The sequence below is a fragment of the Giraffa tippelskirchi genome, chromosome 13, assembly GCF_054371585.1.
Source record: "Giraffa tippelskirchi isolate mGirTip1 chromosome 13, T2T-mGirTip1v1.2.pri, whole genome shotgun sequence".
NCBI classification, from domain to species: domain Eukaryota; kingdom Metazoa; phylum Chordata; class Mammalia; order Artiodactyla; family Giraffidae; genus Giraffa; species Giraffa tippelskirchi.
Genome location: NC_137287.1, coordinates 41,317,947 through 41,342,249, shown reverse-complemented (window position 1 = coordinate 41,342,249; position 24,303 = coordinate 41,317,947). Strand labels below are relative to the sequence as shown.

The 24,303-nt window shown below is 56.0% G+C and overlaps 1 protein-coding gene across 11 annotated transcripts in view; it reads right to left on the bottom strand.

Annotated features, from left to right (window-relative positions):
• AXIN1 (axin 1) overlaps positions 1–24,303 on the bottom strand; it is a 46,594-nt gene that overhangs the window by 1,991 nt on the left and 20,300 nt on the right. For 4 of the 11 annotated variants that reach the window (XM_081558395.1, XM_081558394.1, XM_081558392.1 and 1 more), the window contains 6 exons: positions 12,180–12,320; positions 9,834–9,930; positions 9,019–9,156; positions 4,895–5,421; positions 4,303–4,473; positions 2,469–2,714 (listed from right to left, as the gene is read on the bottom strand). In XM_081558395.1, the coding sequence (XP_081414521.1) occupies positions 2,469–2,714; positions 4,303–4,473; positions 4,895–5,421; positions 9,019–9,156; positions 9,834–9,930; positions 12,180–12,320 (1,320 nt within the window). Of the gene's footprint in view, positions 1–1,001; positions 1,110–2,468; positions 2,715–4,302; positions 4,474–4,894; positions 5,425–9,018; positions 9,157–9,833; positions 9,931–12,179; positions 12,321–24,303 lie in introns of all 11 variants that reach the window. The other 7 variants (XM_081558386.1, XM_081558388.1, XM_081558387.1 and 4 more) reach the window with 3 other exon arrangements.

Here is a 24,303-nt window from a genome sequence, read left to right as displayed (position 1 = left end):
GGAAATGGACCCGCCTCACAGCAGAGAGCTGCTCACAAGACCAGAGGCGGCAGCTGGCCCCTCCTCCAGAGAGGACCGAGGCCTGCAGCGCTGCCTGCACGGGCAGCAAGGGGCCTCCTCTTGACAGGCGGCGGCTGTGCCCTCCGGAATCCTGTCCAGTCACTGCCCCGGGCCGCCCAGTGGGCCCAGGCACAGCCCTTGGCCCTGGCCAGATGGGTGGCCAGTGTTGCGTCAGGAAGTCCCTGACATTACAGTGGGCTCTCCTCTCCCTAGGGACCCCTGCACCGGTGCTCCTGGGCACACAGTGGATGGGCACCTCAGCGGAGCGGCCGCCCCCAGCTTGAGCCAGGCTCCTGATGCCTGCTTCCCTTTCTTCAGTCCTGTGACCTCAGGCCTGGCCCATCCCAGGAGCCGCCTGGGGTTCCCAGGGGGTCCATTCTCTACACAAGAACACCCCCACAAAGAGTAGCAATGGGGAGGCTCAGAGCAGGGCCCTTGGCTGTGCACAACGAAGGACTGGGGGGTCGGCCGGCAAGGGCCGAGTAGGGGCCCCTCTTTCTGCTTGCTCAGTCTTGCACCCAAGTGCAGGGACAGGGTGGCCCACGCTTCCACATACGGCCCTCAGGCCCTGGACGCCCAGCCTGGCCCGCGTGCACGGGTGTGGACCATGTGTTCCCACACTGCACGTGAGAACAGAGCCAGCTCGCGGTGCACACGGCGCCCATGCTTTGGTCAGCAGCGCCCAAGGGAATCAGGGCTGCAGCCCTAAGCCCGTCACACCAGGCAGGTCACTTTGCAGCGAGTGCTGAGGCCTCGTGCGGGGCGTGAGGCCAGCGTGCGGGACGCGCAGACCCCCTCTCGGGCCCGTCGCTCGCTGTCCCCACGTGGACAGCCAGGGCTCCTCTCACAGACACATGAGCAGCCCCAGCTCTTCAGGCACCGCGCCTGAGCTCCTGTCGCGGGCCGGCCGGCACTGGGAGGACCCAGGGGGGCGCACGTACTCTGTCTCGGAGAGCTCCAGGTCGGACACCGCCGGCACGGCGCTCAGCACGGGCGTGCACGCTGGCCTGACGCAGCAGCGCCCCCGCTGGATGACCTCCTGCACATACCTAGGGAACAACGCGCAGTGAGCCGCCGCCCCGGCAGGGCCTCCAGCAGCGCTCAGCTCAGCCACGCTCAGCTCCGCAGCAAAGAGGAGGCGGCAGGACAGCAGGCCCTCGTGGTTGTGGAGCCAGAGGTCAGGGCTCTGTCAGAACAGGCAAGGCCGGTGCTTCTGCCCACCAGGTCTGTACCAGGCAGATCTCGGGCTCCTGAAACAAGCAGGCTCCTGAAACCCGCGGGCGCCTGCCGCTTTGTGCATTCAGAGGAGCCTTCGCCTCCGGAGGGGAACAGGCCCTGACCTGGTTCTGCAGCTCAGTCACTGCCATCTGAAGGGGCCTCGCCCCCCCCACCGCTCCGGTCCCAGGGGCCATCCACCTTGGGTGCGATGCTCCGCAGCCCTGACATGACTTCTATTTTGACCGCCCTGGGTGGGGGTCACCCCAAGAGGAGGGCCCAGCGGACCTTTGCTCTGGGGTCTTTGTTGTCTACAAAAGGCACACACGTCCTGGACCAACCACTGTGGAGCGCCGGAGCCGGCCCTGTGGCTTAGCTGTGTCACAGCCAGACAGGACCCACCACCGGGCAGGGCCCATGGGTGCTGGTGCAAAGAGCAGACCAAGGACAGAAGACCACAAACAAGGAGCCCTGCGGGGGCAGATGTGGCATGAAGGGCCCACTCGCCCCAGTACCCACCCAGGCAGCCCCACTGCTGCCCTGCACCCTCCAGCTCACGGGCCGGCCCACCAGGCCTCGGGCACTGCCCGCTCCCTGGCCCACACGGACCAGCAAGACCTCAGGGTGCAACATGGCCGCCGTAATCGGGGTCACCTTCAGTGACTGGGGACACACGCAGGCCTCCCGTGGTGTGGCAGGGTGGGGCAGGTCTGCACCCAGATGCTGGCTTCCCCAGAGCGGCATGCACCCCGCACTGCGCGGCCCGGCCCCAGGAGCCCAGCTGACCGAAGACTGGACGCGGGGACCAGTAACACCTGGGAGATGGTGCCGCCATCTGGTGACCACACTCCCGTCTCCAGGCCCTCAGAGCCCCGGACCACCTTGGAGTCCCGAGGGGCTGGTACACCCGGGGAAGTGATCACAAAGGCCGCACTGCGAGGGTCCAGCCTGGAGGAATGCCCCCACGAAGGGCCGCCCGGGCCGACAGCCACGCAGGGTGCAGTGAGGAGGGAGGGCCGTGGAGCTGGGCTCAGTGCCCAGATGTGAGACACCAGGGCTCCCCTGTGTGGCTGGGAACAATCAGGCCCATTCGTGGATGCAGTGGGCCTCAGCCAGCACCCCAATTGCAGGCGCAGGCCGGCCGTGGCACAGAAGGGCTCCTGCCCCGGACGGACACTGTGAGGATCACGCACCTCTGCTTCGAAGGCACCTTGCTGGCCCTCTTCTCCTCCTCCTCCAGGCGCCGGCGCGCCTCCTCCAGCTGTGTCAGGGGGTTGGGGGCAGGGTTGGGCGGCATCGTGGGGTCTTGAATGAAGAGATGCGAAGGCTGCACGGAGCTCCGGAGCTGGGCACTGACCCAGGGGTGTACGGCGCCAGGGCGCTCAATGGACAGGGGCCTGGCACTCTCGTGGGCCTGCTGCTTCTTAGCCCCGGACGACCTTCGGGGGCAACAGAAGCAGGTGAGCCGCGCCCAGGCCCTGCACACCCCGACCCCCAACACATGGCCTTTCTAGAGACCTGCTCTGCACCACGCTCATCGCTTTCTGAAATATAAATCATACCCTATGTGGACATTTTCTTAATGTTTCCCCACGAAGACTTCTTTTACACAAAGGTTTTTTGTTTTCGAAAAGTATTTTGATGTTAGAATAAGTGTTCTTGGGACTTCCCTGGTGGTCAGATGGCTGAGACTCCCAGCCCCCAGTCTGATCCCTAGTCAGAGAACTTGCTCTCACATGCCCCAACCTAGACCCAGGGCAGTCAAACAAACAAACAAACAAACAAAGCTTAACCTTTACCATTCCTTTAAAAATATAAAAATAAATAAGTAAGTGCTCTTTGTGAAAAACTTGAAATGTTCAGGAAATTCTAAAAAAATACATATGATTTAGCGATAGCCACTCAGAACATTCAGTGTATTTCCTTCCCCACTGAAGACACCCGACACGGTTGGCCTAATTCTGATCACGTGCTTTTTCCTGACTTTCCTCCATGTGATGCCACGTTCCCCACCATCAGACACTGAGAACCTTCTACATCTGTGTGACCTGCCATCACTCAACCACTGCATGGAATTCGAGTGAAAACATTGCCTCTCTCAGCTGGACTGGAGGCCTCAGAAGGGGAGCGTTTCCCCAGGAGCAAAATGAGGGGATCCCAGGAAGGGCGCCCTGGGGGAGAGGGCTGACTCAGTGCCCATGTGATGTGAATTGCCCCGTGGGGAGGTGGACTCCTCCTAGAAAGACCCACAAGGCACCCGACTCCTCACTCCCTGCCCCTTCCCCCTCCCTGCTCTGTGCGCTGCCCCCAGGTCCACAGACCCCAGAAAGGCCTGCACAATGGAGCCCACAGCGCACCCAGGACTCATCCTCCCACAGAAACCCTCCAGCTGGGGTAGGGGAACGGCCAAGGAGAGAGCCACCGGGACAGGTTTCGTGAGTGCAAAGGATCTGGACCCAAGAACTCAGGACCAGGGAAGTCCACGGCCGGCCAGCCCCAAACCCCAGGCCCCTGCCCACCCCGCCCCACCATGAACGGGACGGGTGACACTGAAACCAACATGGAGCACAGAGGGACCCAGAGCAGAGAAGCGTTATCTGGCAGTTGGGGTCAAGCAGGCCAGACCCAGAAGCTCCTCCTGGAGGACCCACCTCAGCCCCTGGTGGAGGGGCGGCCACAGGACTGTAGAATCCTGCCCAGTGCATGCTGACCCCACCAGTGGGCACTCCTGCCCGGGACACTGAAGTTGTCACCAATGCCCACCCCATCACAGAGCCCACACAGGGAAGGGTTGACCTCATGCTGCCACAGGCTGGCCCTGGTCCCATGGGCACATGGCCTGCACAGAGACTGCCTCCTAGTGCTGACAGCAGGCTCTAGAGCTGGGGGGGCACTCAGAACCGGGGAGAGGGAGGACTCAGAGCCAGGTGTGGGGGGTACTCAGAGCCGGAGGTGGGAGGGGGGACTCAGAGCCGGGGGTGGGAGGGGGACTCAGAGCCGGGAAAGGACTCAGCCAGGGGCCCTCACCCGTGGCCTGCCTTCCGGTGCCGGCTGATCTCCTTCTCGCCCTCGATGATCCACTGCATGATCTTCTGGTTCTTCTCCGCGTCCTCAGATGGGCCTGGCACCTCCGTGCTGCTGCTCTTCCCCAACTCTCCCTTCTTGGAGTTCCTCTTGGAGGTCGTGCCCGCCTTCCCGCTGCAAGAGCAAGACCTGGTCACTTGCTACTTCAGCCGACGCAGGCTGGACAGCTGGCCAGGACCCACAGGGCTGCGGAGCACAGCCTGCAAGGGTGCTCCTGCACGTGGGGACTTGGTTGCACTCCTGCCCACGGCCAGGCTGTTTCGGGCCAACAGAAGGCGTCCAGGCAGCTCGGGCCTGGCCACCTGTCCTCACCCAGACACCACCCCCGAAACGGGCCCATCCTACCCAACGATGCTTCAGGGCTCGAGCCCCGCGGCTGTGCACCCAGGCGTGCACGCCTGCCAACCTGAGCTGGCCCTGGCTTAGGGACTTCTCAGGGAAACTCTGGCCTGAAAGCTGCACAGAGGCCCCCTTCTCCGGGGGATACCACCTACACGGACATGGATCGGGGTGGGGGACCGCCGCTCGCACTCACCCGTAGGCCAGGCTGTCACCGGCGGTGGGGGGGGCGCCCATGTTCTCCGCGTGGCTGCGGGGCTTGGCTGCGTGGCTGTGCAGCTCCAGGCCCCAGGTGAAGCTGCTTGGGACCCGGCGGGCAGCTTCGGCCTCAGCTGGCTCCTTGGGCCTGGCCGCACCGTGGTGGCCATGGTGGTGGCCATGTCTGTGGAGGTGCAGGCCAGCCGGGTCCAGCTTTGCCCCTAACTTGGGCGCATGCTTTCCGTGCCCAGGCATGGCACCCCCCAGCACCCCGATCTTGGGCACGTGCGTGCTGTCCGGGGAGCGGTGACCAGGCCCCGGTGACTGGCAGCCAGGCGTCCTCATGACTCGCTGCACGTGCTCATCCAGGATGCTCTCAGGGTTCTCCTCATGCGCGTCCCGCAGCCCTGTGCAGCCCACGTCCGCGTAGCGGGAGGGGAAGTGGTGCCAGGCTGGGGCCGAGGGCAGCTTATGGCTGGTGCCCTGGGGGCCAGAGGGCATGTCGCCATCCTCGCCTTCCTCCTCCTGCTGGGACAAGACAGCATGGCACCTCTCGGCACTGGCGGCACCATGGAGACCCCAGGCTTGGGGACACAGAGCATAAACGAACAGAGGCCCAAGCCCCGAGCTGGGGACGAGGCCGAGCCAGCCAAGTGCAGGAGGGGCTGCCCAATTCAGAGTGGCCCCGAGCCCCATGTGCCCACCCAGTCCCGAGCCAGTGTGGCTGGGCTCCAGGAGGAGGAAGCAGATGGGGGCTGAGCCTGGGCTCCCCCTACGCTTGCGGGGACACGGGCCACACGCCACGTGGAGGTGCGCACAGCGCCAGGGCCGCACAGACCACCAGGACGCCTGGCACTACTTCCACGTTAAGCTTCTCAATAAAAATTTTTATTTTTTTCAATTATTTTCCTATTCCTCAATTTTACTGCTGTATTTTCCATCATATTTTCCCAGGGAACACTGCCCTTACACAGAAGAGCTCCTGGTTTTTCCTTATCTTGCTACAGGTGTTAATAAATTGTCACATCAAACTGGCAGAATTTCCTTTGACTCTGCGAGTTACTATAAGCAGACCTGTAAACATACACGTTCAGTCACTTCAATCATGAAACACAGTTCACATTCACTGTCTCATCTTATTGAGTCGCCCTGAGCTGACGCCGAGAGACCAGATGACTGAGCCACCCTGCACTTCAACATGAACAAGTCCCCAGGAGTCCCCCCAGGATCCTGCACTACTGCAGAAGGGCCTGTGGTCATCCAGACACACCCCCAGCTGTGGGCACAACTCAGAAGACGGCACCCAAGAGGACAGGCGGGGAGAGAGGGGCGGACGGGGGGGACATGCAGCCCTGTGGATGAGCTGGGAGCCACCCTAGAGCGCCCCAGGCTCTGAGCTCTGCACCCCCCTATCGCTACCCAGACCCTGGGTTCCTGCAGTCACCCTGTCCCCACCCTGTCCCCACCCCAACCCTGGTGCTTCGTGGTTATGAGGGGTTGGGGACTCAGGAAACCCACACCAAGGGGCACCCAGTATTGATGCCATTCACCCCCTCCCAGGGCAGCAGACTGCAAAAAGAAACCTCCAAATACCCAGGGGTCTGAGACCAGCTATTCCTAATAGCTCTGCATGCACAGAAATTCAATTTTAGGGTTTTAAAATATTACAGATTTACATAACCCTTCAGTGCTAGTTTCCATTTTCTCCTGTTCTGATTTTCCAAGCTTTACAGTAAAATTGAGTTATTAAAAAATCCGTAGGACTTCCTAGGTGTTCCAGTGGTTAAGAATTCACCTGCCAATGTAGGGCACACGGGTTCGATCTCTGGTCCAGGAAGATCCCACATGCCGTGGAGCAATTAAGCCTGTGTGCTGCAAGTACTAACTCCATGAACCACAATTAGTAAAGTCCACGTGCCCTAGGACGGGTGCTCCCCAACAAAAGAAACTGCTGCAATGGGAAGCTCACGCACTGCAACAAAGAGTAGCTCCCGCTTACCACAACTAGAGAAAGCCCGCGCACTGCCAGGAACACCCAGCTCAACCAAAAATGATTAATTAATTAAAAATCTGCAGTGGGAATTCCCCGCAGTCCAGCACTTAGGACTCAGGGTTCCAGGTTAGAACCCTGGTCAGGGAACTAAGATCCCGCAAGTCACGAGGCACAGCCCCAAAACTGTCTGAGCTATTACTCTTAAAAAAGGATTCTTGTTTATACCATGGTTCACATAGCTTACAAAATCACACCCGGTAACAGACTCAAGACCACACAGCCAGCTGCTGGGCAGTGAGCCACCCACTAGGGGTGGAGGGACACCCATGGGAGCAGACTGGCTGCACACCTAAGGCCAGGACCCGGGACCCGAGGCCACTACATGTGGCAGCCCTCCTGAGCTTGAGGCCCTGAGCAACTGATACCGCACATTTTTGGGGACAGTTTTTGTCACGTCAGAGAACACTGCTCCCTTCCGAGAGCTCGTGGGCTACAGGCACAGCCGTCCAGCGCTGCCAGGGATGCCGTGGGAGAGCCTCAGACGACGTCAGACAGATGGGCCGCCTGAGAGCGCCCCTCCCACCCGACGCCACCACCAGGACCGCAGGCACACAGCCCGAGCCAAGGCTGGAAGCACAGCAGCAAATCGCAGAAGCCCAGGTCTGCGGTGAAACCTGCAAGTCTGCAGGGGTGAGTCTCGATTTCTGAAACTTTTTTCACGAAACGTTACACCTTGCTTCCTGAGCCTGTTTTAAGAGCTGTCGATGGTGACGCACTCACGACGGCCTCACAGAGAGGCGGTGCGTGGAGACGCTGCCAGGGCACACAGCCTCCTCACACACGCAACCCAGGCTCAGCTCCGCTAAGGCACTGGCACACGCATGACTCTGGTCTGCATTTGTTCCCTCTAGGCAGCTCCCAGGAGGTGGAAACCCTCAGCTCTGACGACCGGCGCACATGTAACCCCATCCTGCTGGCCATGCCCTCCTGAGCAGTGATGGGGCGGGGGCCTAGCAGGGGCAGGTTGCTGGAGGGCTCAGGGCAGGCCTCGGGCTGCACCTGCCCTGCCAGGAGGCCGTGCCAGCACCATGTGGGTGGGAGAAGGGGGCAGGGCACGGACCCATGGGGCCCCTCATGGCGCCGCACGGCCTGCGACCACCTTGCGCTTGGGGCTATCTCCGGTACCGCTGGGGGTTTGTGGTCTGCCCCGCAATGAGATCATCTGCCTGCCGACTCTGTGTAGGGAAGCTGGGGAGCCTGGGCTGTGTCAGGGCCAGGTGTCACACGGAGCCCTGCAGTCAGGCGCAGGGGCAGGAGTGGGGACTGCAGGGCTGCCCACTTGCCTGCTCCTCACCCACCCTGACAGCACTGCCCCCAGCGGCGGTGCTCACGGCACCCCTGGGCAATGTGCAATCCGAAAACAGCAGGGCCCCCCGCGGGTTCTGACAGAGTCTGGGGAGGGCTCAGGTTCTGTAGTTTAAACAGGAAGATCAGGTGATTGGTAGAGAAATAATTCCTACAAGAAAGTCACATTCTGAGTTTCAGATTTTGAACAAAATACTGAGAAGAGAACGAACTCCTGCCCTGAAAGAAGGCCTGTGTGCCAGAGGCCTCCAGGCCCACAGGTCCAGGGGCGGGGCACATGAAGGTGAGGGGGGCACACCTGTCACAGCACCTCTGCCCGGGGCCCCCTCGTGTGTAGAACGACACGCGTGTGCAATGGCCAGGATGGGAGAGCGACACCCCAGGCAAACAAGACAGGCACGCAGGCACCTACAGGCAACGAGTTACAGCGAATAAATCTTGTCTGCTGAAACTCTCAGCTCCTGGAGTTCTATCAGAAGGGCTACTGGCAAGGAAACGAGACAGACACAGCTTGTCCCGACCGCAAAGCCACTCTGCATGTGGGGGTGACGAGTCGGAGCCTCAGGCCATCCTGCCCGAGGGAGGCTATCCCGGCTCCATGGGGCAGGGAGGGCGCAGAGCAGGATGCAGGCCTGCAGCCCTCACGGGCAGAGCCGGCCCGGCAGGCGGGGAGACGCCTCACCTCCGCGGAGTCGCCTCACCTCCGCGGAGTGAGGCTGACACCTTGGGGGCCCGGTGTGGACCGCGCCATGGCAGCCACTCACCATGCGGACGCGCTTCAGCCGCTCCTCCAGCTCCTCCTCGGCCTCCCGCGTCCGCTGCACGGCCTCCAGGCGGTGGATGAGCTCCGCCGCAAACTTCTGGGGCTCCACACGGACTTCCTTTGGCATTCGGTAAGTGCGCTGTGAGGAGACGCCGTGGTGAGCAGGGGACAGTCTGCACTCTCCTCCCTGCCCCAGGCTGGCCGGCAGGGGACAAGCAGACATGGCCGCCTCTGCCTCCCACGACCACGGGCAAATACCCTGAGGAGGCCAGGGGCTACGCCTCCTCAGGGATGGCCACTCTGGTGCCCGCAGCCCAAGGCACCCGCCCGAGGCCGCCAGCCTGCCCTGGAGAAGGGCTTCCTGTGACTGACCAGCCCAGAACTCGGGCAGCCAGAGCAGAGGCGTCCGGGTGGGAGGGCTGTGCAGACCACTGAGATCAGGGCTGAGCCTGGGCGCCAGAAGGGCCGGGCACGCTCTGCAGCACCCACCCTGCACCCAAGGGGCAGCAGCGCCCGACGCGGGAGGGGGTACCAGGCTCTGCACCCAGGACGAGTGACACAGAACCCGGGTGCAGGGAGGAGCCGGGGAGGGACAGGGGGAGCCACATTCAGAGAACGCAATTCCACGCATGCCTCACAGCAGCATGCCACACAGCTTTGGGGGCAGGTACGAGCTATAAACTGAAATCGTTTCAAATCCTAAACAGTTGCAAGCAGACCAAGAAACCCTGTGCGTGGTTCCCTGGACCCTCTGAAGGGCCCCGGCCGCTGCCCCTCAGGCGGGAGGGAGCACGGCGCACGCAGGCGGACACTTACGGGAATGTGAGGTAGAGGAACCCGCCCGTTGGCCTGGACACTCTCCTGCATCTCCCGGCGGTGCTGCCTGCGGGTCCTGTAGGGCGGGACTCCATCCCTGTCACAGAGAGACTCACATGAACACACGCAGGGCTCAGCCACAGCCACCTGGAGCAGGCCCGCACGGCCTCTTTCCTGAGCTGTGGTGGCTGAAGATGACTTCACGTTCTTAAAAAGAACGGGACAGGTTCCTGAATCCTGCTTTCTTCCAGGATAAGACAGTAAAGCAGCATAATCCGTCACATGCTCAAATTTGTTCTCCTGACGTGAATTCTAGTTATAACCCTTCTGAAGACTGATGAAAACATTAAGTCAAATCACATACTGCCTTTAAAATGACCAAGCACTTATTTGAGAAGCATCTGACTTGCTCGCCTCCTGCTCTCCGGCCACTTGAACGCTGCTCCAGGAAAGCAGGGGAGAGGAGGTGCCTCTCTGGCCCGTCTCCCAACAACCTGAGGGGGCCAGCCTCCCAGGTCTCCAGCAGGGGGGACCCATGGGGCCAGCGCTCCCTGGCCCCTCGCCTGCTTCCCACGCACGACCCGCGCTGACCGCCGCTCGGCCAGCAGAGGCTCCCCGGGCACACAGTGCTCGGTGTGGCCCAGCCTGGCCCAGGCACACTCACCCCAGTGCGGGGGAAAGGGTGGCCCTGGTTTGGAGCAGAGCACAGAGGCGGTGGTGCTGGATGCCCTGGACCTTCAGGACCCCAGGTGGAGCCACAGTGCAGCAGGCGCAGCAGTCCGGGGGACCGGGCCTCAGGGAACAAGAGCCTCAGTGCATCTGGACACCCTCACACGGCTCAGGTGCCCTAAGCACCGTGTCTGAGGCTCACGTGCTCTGACCGGGCACCTAAAAAACACGCCTTGAAGGCCAGGCGCTGTCCTCGGAGTCTGTGCCCACTGGCAGTGGACTGAGAAGCCCTTCGCCAAGTGAAGGAGATGCTGAGTTGCCAACAGAAATAATTTAGGTGAAATACATGATCCTATTTTTTGCCTCATATATTCAGTATATTCAAATATCTGCCACAATTTTACATTCCAAGTTCTTAGCTACTCCTGTATTTCTGAGTCTCAGTATAAACTAAGATGAACACAGTATTGGGGAAATTCTTTTTGTTGTTTTAGATCTTTCCTTTAGCAAACACATGTCCTTCCCTTGGAGAGAATTACAAGATTAATTGACATTGTAGTAACTGAGTTTTGGGGAAGAGGAGAACAGAACGCGTGCCGCTCCCGAGGGCTCCGAGGGGCGCAGCTCGTTGGAACTCTTTAATGTGACACTTTATATTCATGGCAGGTAGTGCTGAAACCCCAGCAATATCAAGTAAGCTGTTAAAACATCAACATTTTCTATGAAAGAGTCAAGACAAAGGAGAATGTAATGATGAATGTGGACTGCCCCACAGAGGCTCAGCCTGGCAGCATGATGCCCATCTCACGGCCGCCAACAGGAAGGGAAAGGGCTCCCAATGCACCAGACCCAGGGCTGTTAGGGCTAGAGCCAGACCCGGGCAGGCGGCACAAGGCGCCAGCAGAGAGGACAGCCCACAAGGCAGGACCACAGCATGGAAGGACCGGTCCCCTGCAAGGACGGGCGAGCTGGCCTTTTCCTCCTGACTGAAGCCTGTCTGACCTCCAGACGGCAAGCAGGTGGGGACACCATCCCCACGACCAGCCACAGCACTCAGGGCCACAGCCCACGCGCCGTCACGGGGGTAGATGCCCACACACCTGCCAGCTCCATAGCCAGAACCTCCCTGTCGGGGCAGAGACGGCGAATGGTGTGTGACTGAAGGTGGGCAAGCCCCGAGGCACGTGGGTGGTGGAGTTGGGTCCCATGTGACCCCAACAGGCAGACAGGCCATGCCCTGGCGTGACATGGTGTGACACCATCACATTCTGACCTGCGTCGATGTCCCTGAAGTCATCGGCGAACCAAAGAGAAAGGTGTCAGAAGCGAGCACTTTCCCCAGGGGAGGCTTCCCTGGACGGGGGTTCACCTCACCCTCGAGGATGCAGAGGCTACTGTGGCCCCGGCCGGCCAGCACAGAGCCACACCAAGGGGACGACAGGCCCTGCTGACCGGGTGAGATGGCCTCCAGATCACAGGGGGTGAGCGCAGAGCAGGCGCTATGGGACGGCCCGCCCTGGATGCACCACACACAGCAGCACCACTGACACCAGGTCTGGGTGCCGCCCAGGCAGCTCTGGCAGCCCCTCCCGGAGGGAAGCCTCCGAGGCTCTGGTCTGCAGGAGGGTTTCCAGGAACAGCTCCTGCAGAGCAGGGGAGGGGGCAGCGGGCACTTACACGCTGCTGTCGGTGAGGGACAGGCTGTCGGCATCACTGGACAGGCTCTGCTGCTCGCTGTCATTGGCGCTGGTGGCGGGGGCGAGGGCGTAGCCGGAGTTGACGTAGTAGGGGTTGACGGGCTCCCGCCACGATCCACACCTGCCAATAAGGAGGTATGTTAGCAGCCGCCAGGCCACGTCCCCGCACACTGATCCTCATCTTCAGAATCACCTGCGACCCCAGCACATGGGCTACAGACTCAAAGCATTCAGAAGAGACAGGGCAGAAAAGGCCGCGGGTCTGCCCTGCCCCACCCCCATGCTTCCAGGGAGACAGGCACCCCACGCCTTCCCTGTGCAGTTGGGCAGCTGTGCCCGTGAACACACGCGTGCTCTATGCCGGTGACTAGAAACAGGGCGACGGCTCCGCGCCCCCGCTCCTGTAGAGTGTTACTCACTGACCGGCCGCGAGCCAGCAGCGGCCCCTGTGCCGCAGCCTGTCCGTGAGGGCCCCGGCCCAGCCTCCGGAGCACAGGCCCGTACAGACGGCCCGTGGGTGTGCAAGCGGCTGTCATGCTGCCCTCCATCCCGCACCCCCTGGGCGGGACCTGCCACCACGTGTCGCCTGACTAGCCAGAAACTGACACTAACAGTTTGCCATTTCCCTGGTAGATGGTCAGCAGGGAGAGCGTTGAGATGTCACTTAAATTAATTCTTTCCTCTTTAAATGACCTGTTCATACCTTCTGTCTATTTTCTGTTGGGCGGTTTATGAGTTTCTTAGTGATTTTAAAGATGTCTTTAAATATTCTTGGACTTTCCTTGTGGCTCAGCTGGTAAAGAATATGCCTGCAATGCGGGAGACCTGCGTTCGATCCTTGGGTTGGGAAGATCCCCTGGAGAACAGAAAGGCTACCCACTCCAGTATTCTGGCCTGGAGAATTCCATGGACAGTCCATAGGGTCGCAAAGAGTCGGACGTGAATGAGCGACTTTCACTTAAATATTCTTACTATTAACCTCTGGTTGCATACGTGAAAATACTTCCTCCCTAAATGTCACTTCTTAACTTTGTTTATGTCGATTTTGGTATTAGAAAAGTTTACTTCCATGAAATCAGACTTAACAATCTTTCTCCTTATAGATTTTTTTCTTTGTATCTTACATAGGCCAACTTTCCTCATTTGACAATCGTAAGTATATCCCTCAGTTTTTCTCCAAATGCTTCAGCATTTTTTAAGATCTCTACCTGAAATATGTGCATGTAAAACCCACCTACTCCTCTGCATCAAAATGGAGAGCCAGCCGTGGGCACTGAGCACCACACCACCACCTTGTCGTGAATCCTTGCACACCCTGACTGCCACACACGCCCCCCTTTCTGGAGTCTCTGCTCTATTCATCCTGCGAAGGCCCCGCCAGCCCCTCGCAGCTGCAGCTCGCTGCACCACCTGCTCTTCCCTGAGCCCCCTGGAAGCAGCGGCAGTCAGTCCCCAAGGGTCATGTGAAGGGGGGACGTGACGAGGAGGCCTCTGAGGGCTCTGCCTGCAGCCTCATCCTGGTCAGGGCGCTCGTGAACGGCAGCCGCACTGGCTCCAGGGACCTGTGTGCTTGCTGCAGAGAAGGGAGCAGAGTACTTCTGCATCCACGGGGTCCAGGGGGATGCCCGGTTGTAAGCTGTGCACGCTCAGGGAGAGGCGGGTCCACACCTTGCCACCTCAGAACGCCAGTCACGCAGGACGCGTGAGCTGGGCCGGGCTGGGCAGCGTCGCTGGAGAGACCCCACCAAGCAGCCCACCTCCCTGGGGGCCACGCACACAAGCAGAGCGGCCACGGCACCTCCAGGATGGTGACGGTGTGCACAACTCGCCCTCCAGCTCAGGACCCGGGCTCGTCACCCCACACCACGGTCCTCCTGAGCCCCACAGCAGCCGGGTTCCCGCCAAATGAGGGCAGCGGCAGGGCCCAGAGGCTCCCAGGAAGGGACAGAGGCCGCCTCGGCCCCACATGCACGCTGACGCGGAGCCCACATCTGCAGCACTATGCTCTCCCTAAATGACACTGCTATTCCTCTGGTTGTTTAAACACAAAACCATCAACACGATCACCAACACAGCGACAGCACTGGAATTCAGACCAGGGAGAGCTGAGTTGCCCCTCCGTGTCCCGCTACCTGAGGGCCAGCACCCGCACGCTCTGGGCCCTCACCTTCTCCGAGAGGGCAGGACTGAGCCTGTGACCCCCACCCCCGACACTTGCACAGGCCGCCTGCTCCCTCCTCCAACGGGGCCCAGGAAACTCAGCTTTGAGGTGCCAAGCAGGGAAAACGTGGGTCCTTTCCTCAGCCTCTGGTGCTGAGCAAACCCCAGCACGGACACAGCTCAACATCCAGACACCCGCCGGGGAGCAAAGTGCATGGGGAGAAAGAGGAGGAGGGGCTTGCAGGGAGGCGCCAGCGTGGAGACGAGGTCAGCCCTCGGGACAGGCGCTGCAGGCTGCTGGCTGCCGAGACACAGGAAGCTCTGCAAAACATCACTCACCGCCGGCTGCTCCCCACAAGACGGCCGGAACTGGAACTCAGAAGCGGGATCTAGGGAGACCTCCGGCCCCTCTGCGGCTTCCAGACCTCACGACAGAACCCTCAGGACCGCCCAGCCTCTGGGGCTGCTGAGTGCAGGACTCTGCCATCCACACTTTCACTCGAAAATTCCCCGTGTCCTTTTGCTTCTATGTCTCCTTCCTGAGCAGCTGCCTTCTGGTCTGGTCTGATCGTTCTTCCTTTTAATCCCTTCTCTGGTCCCACTGCGTTCAGTGTGGCTACAGAGTGGATCCACCAGCTCACTGTTTGCTGTCGGTCATGGCTGTTCTATTTTCCTTTGTTCCTCCTTGTCTTGTTTTGGAATACTTTCTATTTTGTCTCCTCCCTCTAATCAAGTAGCTCTTTCACTGTTCTTTCAATGGTTCCTTCAGGGATTACAACAGGTACCCTTGATGCATCAAGGTCCAATTAACTGCATTCTACCTGTTCCCAGGCAACATATGGTCAGAGTTAACTCCACTCGGGATTTCCCTGGCAGTCCAGCAGGTGAGACTGTGCACTTCCACTGCAGGAGGTGCACGTTCGACTCCAGCTTGAGGAACTAAGAGCCCACGTGCCACTGCTGCTGCTGCTAAGTCGCTTCAGTCGTGTCCGACTCTGTGTGACGCCATAGATGGCAGCCCACCAGGCTCCTCCGTCCCTGGGATTCTCCAGGCAAGAACACTGGAGTGGGTTGCCATTTCCTTCTCCAACGCATGAAAGTGAAAAGTGAAAGAGAAGTCGCTCAGTCGTGTCTGACTCTTCGCAATCCCATGGACTGCAGCCTACCAGGCTCCTCCATCCATGGGATTTTCCAGGCGAGAGTACTGGAGGGGGGTGCCATTGCCTTCTCCGAAACTGTCTTGATTTCCCCTTTATTCCTGAAGGGTAATTTCACTGGGTTGAAATTCATTTTCACTGCTTGGTAATCATTTTCGGTTTCTGCAGAACTTTGTAAGCTTTTGATGGGAATGTAAATGGTACAGACTCTGTGGGACATAGTCCGGTAGTTTCTAAAAATTAAAACAGAGTTACCATAGGATCCAGCAATTTCCCTCCTTGGTAAAAGACAAAGGACTCAAGAGCAGGGTCTCAGTAGACGAAACCCCTGTGCCCCCAGCCCCTGTGCAATGACCCTCCTGGTCATCACCTCTGCAACCCCCTCCTGGGAAGGTGAGGCTGGCCACGCCCACACCTTCCCCACCCCGCCTCTAGACCCGGTGCTCCAGGCCAGAGCCCAGCGACGCAGGGGTGACAGACAGACCAAGAGCGGCAGGAGGCAGAGCGTGGACCCCTCCCTGGGCAGGAATGGTCTTGAGAGCCATTCCGATGTCCTGAGACCCAGGCTACAGCCGCACGACTGTCCTGTCTTCAGATGCCCACAGCCTGTCCCGCTGGGACACTCTCAAGGGCCCAGACAGCCTCCTGTGAGATCCCAGCAGGTGCCTCCAGGAGGGGCACAGAAGCGATGCCACCACGCTTCCAAGAACGTCCTGCAGGCTAGTCCCAATGCCCGCGGCAAACTCAGAGCCTGCCAAGTTTCTACTCTAACTTCACCGTTTTCCTTTGCAATTAAGAGGTGATCTCGTAGGACTCCTCTGGTGGTCCAGTGAGAAAGAATCTGCCTGCCAATGCAGGGCCCACAGGTTCAATCCCTGGTCTGGGATTGAACATGCCACAGGGCAACTAAGACCATCCACCGCAACTACTGAAGCCCTCACATCCTGAAGCCCGCGCTCGCCAACGAGACGCCACTGCGATGAGAAGGCCAAGCCCCACAACTAGAGTAGCTGCCACTCGCTGCAACTAGAAAAAGCCCGTGTGCAACAACCAAGACCCAGTTCAGCCAAAAGTAAAAAATTATTTTTCAAAAAAGAGGTGCTGTGTGGCAGAGATACTTTAGGATGATACACACATTCTCTTCACACCGGTTGTCTGATCTGCGTGTACTGGGAGGACGCTCCCGTGTAGCAGGACATCCATCTGCTGCCAGCCATCCTCTTACCCTGCTCTTCCAGAGCCCAGCCCAGCCCCCGCCCTGATGGGTCTTCACCAGGGAGGCATCTGGAACCTGTGATCTGTGCTGTGAGGAGGCCTCTTGGTCCCACACGCCTTTTATTTATTTTATGACCCTTTATTTTTATTACCCAACTGGCACACTGCACCCACCACCATGAATGAACACTGAATTGCACAACACACCAAAGGCCATCAGAGTCAAAACCAAATGGTAACGACAGGAGGATCTATGTTCTGTGGAAAAGGCACCCACAGACTGGGCGTGGTGGCCACAGGGGCCACACACCAGCCCCCTACAAGGTAGACAGTGGAGAACCCTGGCCCTAGAGTGGCCCCCAAGGCCCCATCCGCCCTCACCACCACTTACCAGCACTTGACTGTGGGCAGGTTACCCCTGCAAAGTGGACCGACAATGGCCACCTCTTTGAAAGGGGTCCGAGTACCCTACACGAGCACACAAGGGGATGCTGAGCACCAGACGATGCAGAAACCGCTTGACTTAGACGGGCCAGCACATCTGGCACGGTGTCCCGCACGTAGAGCGGGATAAGGCTGGGGGCTAAGGGCTGCAGGACGTAGATCCCCCCAACTTCCTGTAAGATGCTGAACAGAGCAGATTCAAGGCTCTAAAGTCAGAACTCCATGCTCAAGGGAGACCATGCACCCCTGGCTTGAGAGATTCACAGGTCGGTGGGGGGAGAGTCCCCATTGCTCTAACTCCCTCTTTGCCACAATTCTTTTGTGCAGCTGTGAACACCAGTAACTCTTTACGATAAACCAGCAAGTCTTTACAACACCTGCTAAAGATTCGCACTGTGGGTAACATGGGTCAGGGCCCATCTGTGCAGGGAGGAGAGACCACACAGATTTCAAGACGACTTGAGAGGGACCCAGCTAGGTCATTTCTCACTTATCTGTATTTTTCAATTTTCCTGCACCAAATATATTTCTTATATAACTTTCACAATGTGTCCCTGGATCTTTACTGCTGCAGAGCAGTTGAAATCTATGGAACAATATATGTGAAGAGCACGTTGAAAACTGTAAAGCACCACAAATGGAACTCGCCAGCAAGAGCTCAAACGAGGGATGAACCAGAGCAGAAGCCCTGTTCATCTCTGCTCAGCGCGAACACTGCGCATTTACATCAGCTTTTCTCTGCACAGCAGGCTTCTCAGACATCAGCAGAAATCCTTCAGGGCCTGGACTCACACAAATGCTTCACATCAGATCTTTAGGTTACACGGATCTGATGAAGAGGAACTCCATGTGGCAGTATTTAAAAAGTGTAACAAAAAATATTTCACAGAATCTGCCACCGTGATCTTTTTTTTGTGTCTATATTCATTTTTAAAAATTTTTAGTTGGAGAAGAATTGCTTTACAATGGTGTGTTGGTTTCTGCCATACAACAACTCAAATCAGTCACACTCTGCACCCCCCTCAACCCCTCTAGGTCATCATAGAGCACCATGCTGAGCTCCCTGTAATTAGACAGCAGCTCCCCACCAGCTGTCTGCTTTCCACACGGTCATGTGTTTCCCACCATGATTTTTAATGAATCACTCTCACTCCAATGAAGGGGTCAGCATGCATCTGGCACTAACCTCCCCTGGAGACTTCAGCCCCTCACTCCAGCTTCTGATGGCTCAAACAGAAGCTCCAAGGAACTGGCTGGTTGCTCTTCACAAACACGAATCACCACCACCAACAGGCAAGAGCGACATCTCCCAACAAACTGCAGGCGGTTCAGAATAACAGACAGAGACGCTATCTGTCAACCCCTGAGGTCTCGCAAATCCAGCTAGAGACTCCAGACACGGGTTCTTGATGAGCTCAAAATCACAGATCACGTGGCTAGCCCACAACCTCTTTATCACAGGCCTGAATCGGTCACCAGTTCACAACCTAAAGCAGACGGGAGGCCGAGGGCTGCAGTTCTGAGATCGCACAGAACTCTGGTGAGGAGACTAGTTCTTGAGATCGAGCTACAAGACCAAATCAGCAACTCTGAAAACATGGCTTTTCAAAAATTAAGAACGTGCACTTATGAATCTAGTCAAAAATATTAAAAAAAAAATCAAAACTCTGTTCATAAAACATTATGATTTGTTCCCTTGAAGTAATTCAGAAACCAGAAATTCCAAGCCTTGGATCACCCTCTTCACTTTCTAACATCAGCAGGTAACTCTTGTTGTTTGCTCTTGTTTAGTCACTAAGTCATGTCTGACCTTTGCAACTCCATGGACTAGAGCCCACCAGGCTCCTCTATCCAGGGGATTTCCTAGGCAAGAATACTGGAATGGGTTGCCATTTCCTTCTCCAGGGGATCCTCCCGACCCAGGGATCAAACCCATGTCTCCCGCGCTGCAGGCAGATTCTTTCCTGCTGAGCCACCAGGGAAGCCCTGGGTAACACTCAACCTTCTCTAAGCGAACAGCACGTCTGGCAGCCCCTAGGCCCGAAGGACACCCTTGTCTGCCTCCCGTGACTCAGCACATGAAGTCTGCCCAGAAAGTGAGAACCTGAGGGAGAACTCAGACTCTTTAGGTACTTTGCTTTTATAAGTTATTCGATTTTTCTGCTGATGAAGTTTTCTTTCACAGTGTTTCAAATGGATTTTCTTTTTAAAGGACTTTCACTGTATCCAAATGAACCTGCCCTGACCACCTTATGAGAAAGCCCTACCAGGTAAGACACAGCCCCTGCTTCCACCGCACACAGGATAGACCTTGCACTGCTCTTGTCAGACTCTTCATTCACCACGAAAATGTGTCATCTTTACATTATCTCCAACAAACTGTACACAGCACCACAAAACTTTACATTCCAAAGCAATCAGAATTTCAAAGAACCGAGGTGCAAGCCTGCCGTTTCTTTGATGTTGGGATGTCCAACAGTGTTCTGTCACTGGCCCACCCCGGCTCTGACCACCTCCTTGGAGCACAGAGCCAGACCGCATTGGGCCCTTCAACTCTGCTGTCTCTGTGCCTGTGGCCCTGGGGGCTGCCTGGACAGAGGAGCACGGCCACGTCGCTGGGAACCCAAGATACGCAGAGCGTGGGAACCCCCGTGGGGTGGGAGGCCCCAGCACAGGTGTGCCCGGGGGCCTGTTCTCTGCCCCCAAGAAAAGTGCCGGCGGAGTGGCTCAGACACGGGGCTGTGCAGGGCGGACGTGGAGGCCAGCAGCTCACGCTGAGGGAGGTGAGCTGACATGTGGCTGAACCTGTCTGCCATGTGTGCCGAGTGACACAAGGTCCACCAGGGCCCCGAGTGTCCTTCTCATTTAGGTCACAGTGAACCCGGCCACTAATCCACCCAGCTGCCTCTGTCACATGGGGAACACGGCAACAATACCTAGAGGGATGAAGCAACAAAACCCAAAACTCAAAGAAAACACTAGAAATGCTTAAAGTAATTAGTAACGTCATCTTTATACCTGAAAAATAAACATATATACAATGGGTCTGGAGTTTATAGTCAACATAAAACCATATTCTGTGCGATGGACCTCATTTTTTTAGGTCACATACATTTCTCAAAAGAAAATTCCTACTTTACAATATATTTAACGTTGAAAATATAACAATATGTTCATATTAATTTCTATATTCATAAAGATGCTTTGGAAGGGCACACAGTTATTCAGATTATTTACCCTTGAACAATATTGAGAGGGCGAATGGGGTGGGTATGTGGACCTAGAAGAACATTTGAGTTGTATGACCCATGGAGGCAGCTGAAGGTGTCCAGAGAAACAGGGATGCCCGACAGGACTCGTCTTTTCACAGGTTTTTCTTTTTTTTGGCTGCACTGCATGGCGTGTGAATTTAGTTTCCTGACCCGGGATCAAACTACCACTTGCAAGGCCAATGAGAAAAACAGAGAGGTTTTCATATGTTTTAAGGCACAGAGGGGCTTCCCTGGTAGCTCAGTGATCAAGAATCTACCTGCAATGTAGGAGACGTGGGTTCAATCTCTGGGTCAGGAAGATCCCCTGGAGAATGAAATGATCCCAGTATTCTTGCCTGGGAAATCCCATGGACAGAGGAGCCTGGCGGGCTACAGGTCCATGGGGTTACAAAAGAGTTGGACTTAGTGACTAAACAACAACAAGGCACAAGAGAGCTACCAGGGAAATGAGGTCTTAAGAGGCTAAAACATGAGAGAAAAAAGAAAAACAGATGGACAAGTCAGACACATGGTCCCACTTTTCTCCTTGAGGTCCTCAAGCAGTGACCTCCAGGCTGAGAATGTGGTAACTTCCAGAATTCCTAAATGGGTGTTTCAAAGGTGTGGATGCTGGTGAACACCCCAGGCCTTCAGTTGGGATCCCAGGGGCTATCCTAGAAGGATGACTGGTTCTGACTAGTGTAAAGTGACAAGTCCCCACACTAAAGGCCAGGTAAGCCCTCACTGGAGAAAAATGTGATTGAGGTCTTCAAGTGATTTCTTAATCTGTGTCACATACAGAATCTGTGTCCAGTGTTCAATAAAAACTGCCCAGCATACTAGGAGGCAGGACCAGCCAACTCAAGAACATGAGAAAAACAGACAATAGAAGAAGAACCACAAAATACCCCAATTTTAAAATTACAGGATATTAAAATGCATGTGATGAACATGTTCATTAAAAGACAAGCTTCTGAGAGAGTTTGAGCAGAGAACTGAATATTAAAAAGACAAAAAGAAGAATCAAATGAACATTAAATTGAAAAATATAACAACTGAAGTTAACCCCACAGACAGGTCTAATAGTAGACTGCACGCAACTGAAGAGAAATGAGTCAATGGTAGACAGGTCTGGAAAATATACATATGAAGCACAATGGGGAAAAAAGACAAAAACTAATGAAACTGTTTAGAAACAGAACTGGACTTGGAGCAACAGACTGGTTCCAAATAGGAAAAGGAGTACGTTAAGGCCGTATATTGTCACCCTGCTTATTTAACTTATATGCAGAGTACATCATGAGAAACGCTGGGCTGGAGGAAGCACAAGCCGGAATCAAGATTGCCAGGGGAAATGTCAGTAACCTCAGATATGCAGATGACACCACCCTTATGGCGGAAAGTGAAGAAGAACTAAAGGGCCTCTTGATGAAAGTGAAAGAGGAGAGTGAAAAAGTTGGCTTAAAGCTCAACATTCAGAAAACTAAGACCATGGCATCCGGTTCCATCACTTCATGGCAAATAGATGGGGAAACAGTGAAAACAGTAGCTGACTTTATTTTGGGGGGCTCCAAAATCACTGCAGATGGTGACTGCAGCCATGAAATTAAAAGACGCTTACTCCTTGGAAGGCAAGTTATGACCAACCTAGACAGCATATTAAAAAGCAGAGACATTACTTTGTCAACAAAGGTCTGTCTAGTCAAGGCTATGGTTTTTCCAGTAGTCATGCATGGATGTGAGAGCTGGACTATAAAGAAAGGTGAGCGCCGAAGAATTGATGCTTTTGAACTGTGGTGTTGGAGAAGACTCTTGAGAGTCCCTTGGACTGCAAGGAGATCCAACCAGTCCATCCTAAAGGAGATCAGTCCTGGGTGTTCACTGGAAGGACTAACGTTGAAGCTGAAACTCCAATACTTTGGCCACCTGATGCGAAGAGCTGACTCATTGGAAAAGACCCTGATGCTGGGAAAGATTGAGGGCAGGAGAAGAAGGGGACAACAGAGGATGAGATGGTTGGATGGCATCACCGACTCAATGGACATGGGTTTGGGTAAACTCTGGCATTTGGTGATGGACAGGGAGGCCTGGCGTGTTGTGGTTCATGGGGTCGCAAAGAGTCGGACATGACTGAGCGACTGAACTGAACTGAACTGAAACTGTTTACAAAAGAGAAAAGGTCTGGACTTCCCTGGCGGCCCAGTGGTTAAGAATCCGCCTGCCAAAGCAGGGGACACGGATTCGATCCCCGGTCTGGGAAGACCCACAGGCCGAGGGGCAGCTCGGCCCGCGCCATAACCAGAGCAGCCACTGCGGTGAGAGCCTGTGCGCGCAGGCAGAGCAGTCCTTGCCCGCTGCGACTAGAGAAAGCCTGCGGAGCAACAGACGCAGCACAGGTCTCTCAACAAGTGGAAGTTAGTCCCTTCAGCCGTGTCCAACTCTTTGCAATCCCAGGGACCAAAAAGCCCACCAGGCTCCTCTGCCCATGGGATTCTCCAGCCAAGAATACTGGAATGGGTCGCCATTTCCTTCTCCAGGAGATCTTGCTGACCCAGGGATTGAACCCGCGTCTCCCGCACTGCAGGCAGATTCTTGACCATTTGAGCCACCAGGGAAGCCCAAATAAGTAAAATGTTTCAAAAAGTATAAAATAAATAAATAAAAATACAAGTGGGGCTCTGATCCCATAGGATCACTGCCCTCGTCGGAAGAGACCAGGAAGCTGTCTGTCTCCACCGGGACACAGTGAGAAAAGGCCTGTGTGCAAACCACGAGAAGAATGGAACAGAGCCTGCTTTGCTGCTGGAGCCTTGGTCTGGGGCCTCCAGCCTCCAGAACTATGAGAAGCAAGAGTATGTGGCCTAAGTCCCCATATCTACCGTAGTTTGTCGTGGTGACCTGAGCTGACTCACACTTGGGTAAGAAGCTGGATGTGGCCACCCTGGAAGGCCAGGGGTCATGAGACTGCCAAGCTTAGTTTTTGGCCTTTTAGTGTTATTTGAATTTTTCTTTCTCTCTTTTCTTTAATGAAAATTAAAATTAATTAGAACACTGGTATAATATGCAAACATTAAGACCTAAGACCACGCTTAAAAGAAACATTTATATGCATCCTTTTAAAACACAAAGATGTGCTTTTGAAAACTGCATATCATCCAGACCTTCTTATGATATATTTTTGTATAAATTTTAATAATATACTTTCTAGTTACAAAAATGTATGCTTTATAGGAATTTGGAAAATGTAGAAAAACCAAATTAAGAAAACAGAAAGCCTATATTTTCCAGCCATACAAAAAAAAATCCCTGTACAACCAGCCCTGTGATCAGACAGCAAGTGAGCTATATTATGACTGCGAGCTATTACTTGCAATGCTGCAAGCAACATGCTTTGTGATCATTTCTAAGTATCTCCTTAAGAGAAGACACAGGCCCTCAGACTGAAAATGAGCCAGTGATTCAGAGAGGATCAATTCCAGACGAAAGCATGTTAATGACTCCAAGGGCACAAGGAAGGGCATTCCCTGGTGGTCCAGTGACGGTCAGGTCTTCCGGCTCTCACTGCCGAGGGCCCGGGTTCAATCCCTGGTGGGGGAAGTAAGACCCCATGAGCCAGGCGGTGGGAGCCTCCTGCCCCTGGGAGGCTGAGGAGGGTGCCCACCGGGCCACACCATGCAGGGCTCGCCTCTATCCACAAAAACTGGTGGAGTTTGGTCCAAACAAAAGAGGTGAGTCCAGCTGCTACCAAGGGTTTCACCAGTTCTGAGGAGGCTGTAATCCACCCAGGGAGGGATGAGAAAGGGGCAGGCTGGAGGCCTTCACAGACACGAAGCCCTCTGCACGGCCCTGGAGACTGCGTTTATTTTCACAAAGTCAG